Source organism: Sinocyclocheilus anshuiensis, unplaced genomic scaffold (genome assembly GCF_001515605.1).
Source record: "Sinocyclocheilus anshuiensis isolate Anshui unplaced genomic scaffold, SAMN03320099.WGS_v1.1 scaffold546, whole genome shotgun sequence".
Lineage (NCBI taxonomy): Eukaryota > Metazoa > Chordata > Actinopteri > Cypriniformes > Cyprinidae > Sinocyclocheilus > Sinocyclocheilus anshuiensis.
In genome coordinates, this window is record NW_015542451.1 from 2,110,606 (window position 1) to 2,121,420 (window position 10,815).

The window sequence follows — 10,815 nt, forward strand, 5'->3', positions numbered from 1 at the left end:
ATATATATATATATATAGCTAAATTGAATGGTGTAGAAAATGTAAAATTAAATTACATTAAATGATTACTCTATTATTACTCTATAAGATATATTATTACTCTATAAGATATTACCTGGAGTCAAATAATACAATTTGTATATAAAAAATTAGAACAGTCAACTTTTTAAAATAAGAATCATTATAAAAATAGCTCAAAATAAATGAACACTTTTTAGACACTGGATTTACTCAAAATGAATAATGACAATAATAATAATAATAATAATAACAACAACAACTCTGCAATATAAAACGCTTATTGTCCTTTGAAAAAGCTGATAGATTTTGGAACTGATACAAAGAACTGGCACTGCTAGTAATCTGCCACTATAATTTCAAAATGGTTAAAAATCATTGTGATTACTCTGCCTGACCGAGTCACTAATCACTGCCACTCATTCTAATACAAGGTGACAGGAATGACTACCAACTTCAAGAGAGACCTCGAGGAAAATTGAAATAAATATCACAAAACCCTGAATGACAGAGCTCATGAAAATCAGACAACAGAAGAGAGGACACCGTGTGATTAACGAATGCTATGAAATCCCAAAACATCCTGGATCAGCCTGTTCTAGGGCTCTAATGAGAGGGAGAGAGCGAGAGTAAATAAAGAGAGAGAGCGAGAGGGATAAAGAAAGGATCAATGGAAGGCCACTGGAAGAGAGTCATCAAGTGATATTTAAGAGATGAAAACGAAACGGGATTGCTGTGATTCCTCATGCATGAGACACCACAGATAAGATAAAACTTTGGTAATGTAGTTAGAATTTGCTGATTTAAGGGTGAAGAAAATCCCGAAAAGTAAGCCAGATATCTGAGAGAGCAAAGATAGTATGCTTAAAATCCACAGACCAAAAATAACAAGGACATTGATCTCAGGATATGTGGTCATCCCTGTTGTTGTGTTTGTAAAGTCACTTTCCTGCTGTTGTCAGGTTACTGTCTGTCTTTTGAGGGTCATGGAAAGTGAGGAGACCTACATGAGACACAAAATTGAAGTTTAGATAGTCCCTCCAGTTTTTTTGCGATTCATTGATCGCAGAGCACAAAATGAATGCAAAATCAACAAAAAGTCACTTTTTTGCGATTCTGTGTAATTTTCCATTTAAACGCAAAATAATAGCAAATAGTGCTGTATTACTTACAGTTACTGACATGTTAAGCTGATAAAGACATTTCCATTAAAAAGTGCAGGACGTGCCTGATGTTAAAAAAGTATGGAAGCTCATTTTGGTCATGGAATTTAAAAAAAACAATAATAATTGTGCCTTTTTATATCATATTTTGGACGTTTTTTCTCTTGCAATTTCAGGTTTATATCACAATCCAGACAGAGAAGAAAAGTCATTGCGAGATGTAAACTCAGAAGTGTGAAAAAGTCAGTTTGTATCTCACAATTCAGACTTTTTTCTCCCTCAGAATTCTGAGTTTACGTCTCACAATACTGTTTTTTGTTTCCACAACAAAATAAATAAATTAAAAAGGTAACTGCAACTTTTTTTTTCTCGCAATTGCAAGCTTATATCTCACAATTCCGAATTTAATTCCGAAGATAATATCTCAGAAAAAATCTGAATTGTGAGATATAAACTCAAAACTGTGAGAGAAATTGAGATTTAAAAAGTTGCAATTACCTTGTTATATTTTTATTTAATTATTATATTTTTATTTTATATTTTTAACGGAAATGGCTTTTCATGAAGGAGACCTGAATATGACAAAATAGTTCAGATAGCTCCTCCAGTTTTTCGCGATTCAGCAAACATGGAACACAATGCAAAATCAACGAAATATTTGCTAAATAAACTTGCTTAAATTTGCTTAATAAACTGCAAAAATCGCAATACTACTTAATGTTAGTATGATAAAGAAACATGCATAAATGAGAAAATACAGCACAGGACGTGCTTGATGTTAAAAATAGTTATTATGCGAAAATAATTCTCAAAATTGCGGTCCATACACACTGACTGACACACAGCTGAAGCGCTCACACAGAAATGCGCGTGAATGTTCAAATAGACACAAAGTTATGCAAAATTGCCCATCTTCGCAAGTAATTACATATTCACGACTGTTATGTCTTAAATGAACGTAAACAGTTGGGAGAAAATCTGATGTGTATCAATATATTGGATCTATGCATTCTGTCTTAAAGTGAGAGCAGCCTAATATACCTGCTGCTGACTGTGTCATTAATGTTAATCAAACAACAAAAGAAAAAGTTTGATAAAACACGAAATTAAACAAACTTTCTGCATTTTGTTTAGTTTTTTTCAGTCATGACAATCATCTAATGTCATATATAATATGGTAAGTGTACTATCCTAATTATAAAAAAATAACGGTTACACTTTATTTTAAGGTGTCCTTGTTACAGTGTAATTATGCATATAAGTACTGAGTAATATTAACTAACTACATGTACTTATTATATGGTTAGGATTTGGGTTTGGCTTAGGGTTACTTGCATGCAATTATGTATAATTAATTAATAGCAAATAAATAAATAAAATTGTGAAATCCTGCTGGGACTGTTTGAGGCATTTAGTTCTTTACACCAAAAAAAGTCACACACACTTATAGTTTGAGCATCTGGGTAGACGTCCCACTCAGTGTATGTGGTTTGCAGAATAGCTCGATTTGACCAAACAAACCTATCCAAAATCCTCCTTTGCATGAGAACAGCGGTTGTTATATTTGCTTGACAGCTGGGATTGGAGGGCTTAGGTCACAAATTACCCAAAGTAAACTAACACCCCATTTCCCTCGCACACAGAATTATACAGCACATCTGTCCCGCACAACTGCCCTCCGCTCTAGTCATGCTGTCTGGTGCCAAGGCCAAGATTCATGCCCCAAAGTGCTTGATTAAAATCTTATATAACACGTACTGCTTTTTGTGTCTAATCTGGAATCCAACATGCCTTGTAATCTTAAAGCTGCACTATATTTGTGAGACTCTCTCCCTGTAGGAACAAAGAAACATTTAAGAAGCATTTGGTGGTTGGAGAAGAGCAAGAATAGCTCCATATGAAGAAGCTGATGAAGAACATGAGAACATAAGTATAATCAGAGCGTGAACCAGCTGGATGCAGAGATGATGGATCTTTAACACGAAAAATACACTCTAAAAAATGCTGGGTTGTTTCAACCCAACTTTGGGTCAAATATGGACTAACCCAACTTTTGGGTTAAAAATGTAATGTAAAAATTTAACCCAACGGTTGGGTTAGTCCATATTTGACCCAATGTTGGGTTGAAACAACCCAGCATTTTTTAGAGTGTAGAGCGTTTAATAGATACAGGATAGATGATGATGATACATTTGATTTATTTTGCACTATTCTCAAACCCAAAGGGCTACACAATGTACGGTAATTCACAAATACAAAAACGTAAAAACCATAGATAAAATAAAACAGAAATAATGCATTCAGAGACAATAAGCATCTTTAAAAAGATTCATCTTTAAAGACTTCTTAAAACAGTCTAGTGTTGGGGATATTCTAATCGCCAAATGAAGTTTATTCCACAACGGTGAAACAGAAGGCACGACCATCCATTGACTTCAGTTTAAATGCAGGCTGCTGAAGAGTAGAGGAGTCAGAAGAGCGGAGAGAGCGAGTTGGAGTGCAAGAGCAACTATACAGAGATATGCCGGAGCTATCCCATGAAGAGCTTTATATGTTAAAGTCAATACGTGCTCGTACTGGAAGCCAGTGCGGTTCATAAAGAACAGGGGAAATATGCTGGCGAGCGGTTGTGCATGTCAGTAGACACGTGGCTGAGTTTTGAATAGACGGCTTGATATACTTGTCAGGGAGACCCGAATAAAATTATGTCATGACTATGGCCTCTGGCCCATCATTTCAGTTTTATGTTTTATCCCCATAAATCTCTCTCTCTCATTCATGATACTGTGCCTTCTGCACAGCAGGTCAGACAGCAGCATTATTGGTTGATCAGGGTCATGACCTCTGACTCCAATCAGCTTTTTCATAACCATGTTGTTGTTGTTGGATCCTGGGGAGAAGGAATGGGATGGAGCATCGAATAATTATAGAAGTAGGAATATTTGTATAGATATGTGTGTTCGTGTGTAAGAATATAAAAATGCAAAAACAAGGAAGAAATTGATTACAAATAAACCATGACTGCATAACAGCAAAAGTAGGTGGCAGTATGCACACAGGATGCAAAGCGCCAAAAAACGGAAGAAGATCAACGGAAATGACGTGTTACGCAATATTACGTTCTCATGCTCTGTTGAGTGTCAGCTGCCGCTTCCGTTCGCTCGTGGAAGTTGCATTTCCAGTGAGTTTTTAATGTAATACAAGTTGTTTAATTTGCTTCGAGTAATATTGATATGCAGAGCGCTTGACGATCCTTCTGACTTGTGCTTTATAGAGTTTAGTGCAGTGTTGTTACCTGATGATGGCAGTGCAGACTACAACTAACGTGACAGCTATTAGTTCATAAATCAAGGAGCATACGCATATGAGATAATGAAATATGCTTTTGCACTTTATTTCTATAAGCAACGTCTGTGTGTAAATATTTCATTTTTAGGTGGTTTTGACTAGAATACTCCCTGAAAGCCTTACTACTTTTATTTAATTAAGGTCATAATTTTTTTAGTTCATATATCATCATGTTTAGGAGACATTCAAGAAACAAATGCATCTCATTATCGCACATGTATTTTATTTATACATGTAACATCTGAGTGACATTATATATATTATAATTTTTGTATTTTAATAATATAATCGATTATTTCCATAATATTTATTTGATGGAAATAATAAATAAATAAAATACATTTATAATTTACTAATTTTGTATTATTATGAAAATATATTTTTTTAATTAGGTAATTATATATGTAATGTCTGAGTAAATATTATTCTACTTTTTAGGTTTGGGCATGGTTTTGTCTTAATACCCCATGACAACAAAATTTTGTGACTTTAAGTCCAAGTCTCTTTTAGCTTTGATAACTTGGGTATGCTAGTGTTCTCCTAAAAGTCCTGCACTTGGCACATTGTATGTCTGATGTTAGAAACAAGTTTCTAAAAGTTAAGATTTCTCTCTTTCTTTTACAGATTTTCCCTCCCTCATGTTCGCGACATGTAGAGAATTTTCTGGAAGACTGTTCCATTTAGGCTTCAACCTCAGCTGTAGCATCTCCTTCAAAACCAGCACGTTTCACCCTATTGCACAGCTTTCTACTTCCCATCACCCCCTTCTATCAACGTCCCGTTTTCCTGTACTCAGGTCTGCTAGAGTTATTCGTTACCTTTCTGATTTCACCCATCCTACTGCATACATGGATTTAAAGGGAGTGCTGGAGGTTCTCGAGCAGCTCGCTCCACTCTCATTGGCTGAATCGTGGGATAACGTCGGCCTGTTGGTGGAGCCCAGCAAACCCCGTCCAATCAAAACAATCCTGCTAACCAATGACCTGACCACGGCCGTCATGGACGAAGCTGTAGCGATGAATTGCGACCTCATTGTCTCATACCACCCGCCACTCTTTCGCCCTTTCAAGCGCTTGCTTCAGAAGGACTGGAAGCAGCGGTTGGCTGTCAGAGCAGTAGAGTGCGGTATTGCCATTTTCTCCCCGCACACTTCATGGGACAGCGTTGAAGGTGGCGTTAACGATTGGCTAGTTGGAGGAATGGGTAAGAACACGTTTTTTCTTTAGTCTTGGTCAAAATAGTCAGTTATTTTTACATGTTCCTCTATCTGCAGGAAGCGGGAAGGTGTCGGTATTAAGTCAAGCCCACTCTAGCAGCCCGCAGAAACACAGGCTTGAGTTCTTCTGCGTGAACGATGAAGAACTAAACAGTCTTTTGGAGCAGCTAAGACACATAGAAGGCAGTGAAAACGTCCAGTGCTCCGCATTAAGGTAAGCATACCTTTGCATATAGTCATGTACATTAATACATTGGTATCCATTCAACCAGTGCTCCATATTGATCTTCAGAAATGAAAGTGGAGGGCAGCAGGTGAATCTCATCTTTAACAGTTTAGCACTGACTGCTGCAGTGCAGATTCTGGTTTCACATCCACATGCCAGCAGATCCCTGAACATCACACAAGTCCAACAGGTGAGTCGACATCAACACTTTCATCTCTACAGATTGTTATTATTTTGGTATTTGTCATACTGGTCATCTTTGACCTGTAAGTAAATTATTACTTCAGTTGGGCGCATTCAGCAAGCACGCATTAAATTGATCAAAAGTGACAGTAGAGTAATTTATCGTGTTACAAAATATTTCTTTAAATTTTTAAGTGCAATCAAGTTGTTAGTTCGTGTTAAGTGCACTGAACTTCATTTGACCACATTGAATATCAGGTAGAAGATACTGAGACCATTTTGACAAACTTGAGAGAAATTGATATTTTTATTCAGCAAGGATGCATCAAATTGATCAAAAGTGACAGTAGAGTAATTTATCGTGTATATCGTAATTTTTGAACTTTTTATTCATCAAAGAATCCTAAAAAATATTTATCATGGTTTCCACAAGCATATCAAGCAGCACAACCGTTTTTATCAACACTGATGATGATAATCAGAAATGTGTCTCGAGCAGCAAATCAGCATATTAGAACGATTTCTGAAGATCATGTGACACTGAAGACTGGAGTAATGATGCTGAAAATTCAGCTTTGATCACAGGAATAAATTACATTTGACTATATATTCAATTAGAAAATAGCTATTTTAAATTGTAATAATATTTCATAATATTACTGTCTTTAACTGTATTTTTGCTCAAATAAATGCAGCCTTCGTGAGCATGACAGACATCTTTAAAAAAAAACATTGAAAACAACTTACCAACCACAAACCTTTGTTTGTACATCACGAATGGCACAAGCATAACTGAACACAAAATGCTTGCGATTGCTCTAAAAACAGCCAAAAAATAAGATAATATTATGTACTACATTTATAATTGCATTAAACTGTAGGGTAGTGGAGATGAGGAACAGGTGAATCTTGTCTACTGATAATCATAGCAGTTGAATAAAGGTGGAGCTGCATAATTAAGAGGCAGAGCTCCAGACCACATGACACAAATACTATAACAAAGTGTTTCATTACATTTGATGTATTCTAAACATTGAAAATTTTTTTTGCAAGTAAATAATTCTATTACCTAACTTTCGTTTGAAGTTGATAATAGAAATATATTTATGCATTTTAGTTTTACCTGCCTCACATTTGTTCTTGAGGACATCTTAATCGATTTCACTGCCTGTTTTCTTTGTTTGTTTCTGTATTCTAGCCTCCTTTGTTGGGTTGTGGTCAGGGGCGACTCGGTGTTCTGGATGAGCCAGTGTCTGTTTCTACAGCAGTGCAGAAAATGAAGACTCACTTGGGTTTGCCCCATTTGAGACTGGCTCTGGGGGACCAGCAGACATTAGGTGGGGTATGAGAGAGTATCCACCTTATTTTTACCTTAAGAGCGGATGCAGACATTTTTGAATTGAATGCAAGGCTTCCCGTGTGAGCCGCATAAGATAGGCCATTACACTTGAAAAAAAAAAAAATGGTGTAGGATTTACTTTTCACTCAGAAATTGCTAGTAAATTTCATAAATTATTACAAAGAAATGGCAAGTAACACATTGAATAAATGTGAAATTTTGAGGTATAAAGACTGAAAATAGTGTTTTCTTGATAAACGTGCTCCAATAATCTGCTTTATTTAAAACTTTGAAAAATAATTTTTTCAAAAGGTATGTTATTTGATATTATAAGCTGGTATTTGTTATTATTTTAATGTATTATCATAATCATAAACTAACTGGTTTGTAGAACAAATAGTTTTTCATCATTTACTAGACTGTTATTGCTCTAGTTATTTGCCTACAGCAGCTAACTCATCTGAAGTCTCACACATTCACAGAAAAACAGTCAAACAATCCAAACAGCTGAAACACAGATGTGATGCATGTGTGATTATTGTCACCTGGAAATGACGTCATAACTGCATTTCTATGATGTTCTAGACTCTCTGGTGAAGACGGTTGCAGTATGTGCAGGGTCTGGAGCTTCTGTCATACAAGGCGTAAAAGCAGACCTTTACATCACTGGTACATCACAAATGCCAAAAAACAAAACAAAACTGACGTTCACCAATTTATTAAAGTCTAAGAATTAACACATTTAAGAGTACAAAAAAATTTGGAATTATCCCAAGCTTTTTTTTTTCAGGTGAGATGTCTCATCATGAGGTTCTAGATGCTGTTTCTAAAGGCACGAGTGTGATTCTCAGTGACCACAGCAACAGTGAGAGAGGCTTCCTGGCCGTATTCAAACAGAGACTGAATGCACGACTGGGCGACACGGTTACTGTGGCGATCTCCCAAAGAGACCAGGATCCACTACAGGTGGTCTGATTTCATCCGGTCGCACATTTAGTATTCAGTCAAGAGTCGACTGAATATATGAATATATCATAAAGAATTTTCATCGTCTGAACTTGAAAGGGATAGTTGACCAAAAAAATGACAATTCTGCCATCATTTACTCACCCTCAAGTTGTACCAAATCTGTATGAATTTCTTTCTTCTGCTGAGCACAAAAAGATATTTTGAAGAATGTTGGTGACCAAACAGTTTCTCCATTGACTTGCACTGTATTTCGTTCCAAACTATTGAAGTTAATAGGGACCAGCAACTGTTTGGTTACCTACGTTCTTCAGAATATCTTCATTTGCGTTCAGCATAAGAAAGAAATTCATACAGGTTTGGAAAAACTTAAGGGTGATTTTTGGGTAAACTATCCCTGTTGTAAATGTAAAAGTAACATTGTCCTATAAATAAACTTTATTATAAAAAAATATTGCATAAAATTCTATTCACAGTTGTTATTTTAAGGTGTATTTATTTGGTCCTACTTTATATTAGGTATCTTTAACTACTATGTAGTTAAGTCAGAAAGATTAATTGTTAGGTACAGTGTACTTATTGCATTCATGCAATTTTGCAAAACACTTTAGTTGCTGTTGAGGTGGGATACAGGTAAAGTTAAGGCTAGGAGAGTGGTATGGGTAGGTTTAATGGGTAGGTAGGGTCAATGGTGTAATTGTAGATGTAATTATAGAAATGAATTACAGATGTAATTACATGCAGGTGTTTTTATTAAAAAATACATTTATATATAAGTACAATGTAAAATAATACAATGTATGTACACTAAGTGCATTGTATCACATGATTAATTTAAATGTTAGTACGTAGTTTTAATTATCTATGGTAACATTCTATTTTCGATAGTCCACTTTAGACATTCTACTAACTATAACTACCAGTGTTGGGGAAAGTTACTTTTAAAAGTAATGCATTACAATATTGCATTACTCCATGAAAAAGTAACTAATTCTATTACTCTGTTACTTTTTATGTAAAGTAATGCATTTACGTTACTTTTGCATAACTTTTTGTCACCTGGGTTGGGCTTGTTTTTTAGTTTTTATATAACAAAAAATCCAAAAGTTATTTTTGGCAAATTTAAAGGCTCTTTCATATCAAAAGTGAAATTAATCAGCCTCTGGCATGAAGTCCTCTTCCTCTGCATCTCACTGCCAGTTTCTCTCAACACAGGGACAGGAGACGTGTCAGTGAATAAATGGGAAAACAATGTAACTTGCGTTACTTATTTGAAAAAGTAACTCCGATATCTTGTTGTAAATTTAAAAGTAATGCGTTACTTTACTAGTTACTTAAAAAAGTAATCCGATTATGTAACTTGCATTACTTGTAATGTGTTACCCCCAACACTGCTAACTACATATCAAGTACTAGTCCTTAGAGTATTAGTAGACTGTCTGCTTAATATCTGCTAACACTTTATTTTGATGGCCCCCCATAACGTAACAGTCTACTAATACTTCAGTGAGAGTTAGTTGACATGTAGTTACCTATAGTAGAATGCAATTTACTTATAGTAGAATGTCTAAAGTGGACTATCAAATTAAAGTGTAACCTTATCTATTGGCAAGGCAATGTTTACTGTTCCCTTTGAAATAACTGATAGATGGAGGTGGAGGTGGAGGGTGTTTTTTGATGTAGTTTGTCAGGAGGGTGGGATAGTCAGACATAACGCCTGTAGCTCCGACTGCAAACGCAGCTTCCATATCGCTCTCCTCATTGCACACAAACAGCTGCACCTGAGATGGCAAAATGAGATTAAATTAATGGTTTTGCTTTGGATTGGAACCGTTTTTACCTTTATACAACTGTGGAAAGTCACATATTCACCTGCAAGCCCCTCTTGATCAAGTGCTCAAACAATGATTTTCGCATTGTCAACCTAAGCATCAATAAACACAGTCAGTCGCACATTACTAAACTGAAAAATGAATTGACAGCTCTAAGACGAATGTCACTCACTTCTGAAGTAGATACACTACAAATCTTTTCTTCAGAATGGCTTCTTCTGGAATATAAGTCCTGAGAGATCAGACATAACACTTGGATTAGTATTAGTTAAATGCAATGCAAGTAAATACAGTTAATAAGGTCCCATTAGTTAATGCCTTAAGGGGTTAGTTCACCCAAAAATGAAAATTAGGCTGTTTCACTCACCCCCGAGGCATCCTAGGTGTATATTGGCGCTTTTCCACTGCGTGGTACGACTCGGCTCGGTACGGCACGGCTCGGTTCGGCTCGGTTTGCGTTTCCACTGCAGTTTAGTATCGCTTTAGAGTGGGCGGGATTATTCACATCATTATAGTTGCGCCGC

General features: G+C 35.9%; 2 protein-coding genes across 3 annotated transcripts in view; one reads left to right on the forward strand and one right to left on the reverse strand.

The window, feature by feature from the left end:
- Nucleotides 1-4,254: 4,254 nt before the first annotated feature.
- nif3l1 (NIF3 NGG1 interacting factor 3-like 1 (S. cerevisiae)) lies at nt 4,255-8,577 on the forward strand. 2 transcript variants are annotated; one of them, XM_016493085.1, is made up of 7 exons: nt 4,255-4,375; nt 5,154-5,732; nt 5,803-5,959; nt 6,038-6,161; nt 7,353-7,491; nt 8,079-8,162; nt 8,284-8,577. In XM_016493085.1, the coding sequence occupies exons 2-7, from the start codon at nt 5,168-5,170 to the stop codon at nt 8,466-8,468; spliced, it is 1,254 nt and encodes a 417-aa protein (XP_016348571.1). In that variant the 5' UTR covers nt 4,255-4,375; nt 5,154-5,167; the 3' UTR covers nt 8,469-8,577. The 2 variants fall into 2 exon arrangements, with proteins under 2 accessions (XP_016348571.1, XP_016348570.1); XM_016493084.1 differs by having other exon boundaries at nt 4,255-4,362.
- Nucleotides 8,578-9,926: 1,349 nt separating this feature from the next.
- Nucleotides 9,927-10,815, reverse strand: part of gdpd3b (glycerophosphodiester phosphodiesterase domain containing 3b) — a 5,946-nt gene continuing 5,057 nt past the window's right edge. The window contains exons 8-10 of the mRNA XM_016493086.1: nt 10,464-10,523; nt 10,332-10,383; nt 9,927-10,240 (exon numbers count right to left, since the gene is read on the reverse strand). Coding sequence (XP_016348572.1) covers nt 10,058-10,240; nt 10,332-10,383; nt 10,464-10,523 — 295 coding nt within the window. The 3' untranslated portion in view covers nt 9,927-10,057. The remainder of the gene's footprint in view (nt 10,241-10,331; nt 10,384-10,463; nt 10,524-10,815) is intronic.

What these genes read in the sequence shown, in the direction of transcription:
- nif3l1 (XM_016493085.1), top strand. Translation starts at nt 5,168, where the DNA reads ATGTTCGCGACATGTAGAGAATTTTCTGGAAGACTGTTCCATTTAGGC. An exon ending in GTCCAGTGCTCCGCATTAAG is followed by an intron (nt 5,960 to 6,037) that starts GTAAGCATACCT and finishes ATTGATCTTCAG; the next exon opens with AAATGAAAGTGGAGGGCAGC. An exon ending in GGGGGACCAGCAGACATTAG is followed by an intron (nt 7,492 to 8,078) that starts GTGGGGTATGAG and finishes ATGATGTTCTAG; the next exon opens with ACTCTCTGGTGAAGACGGTT.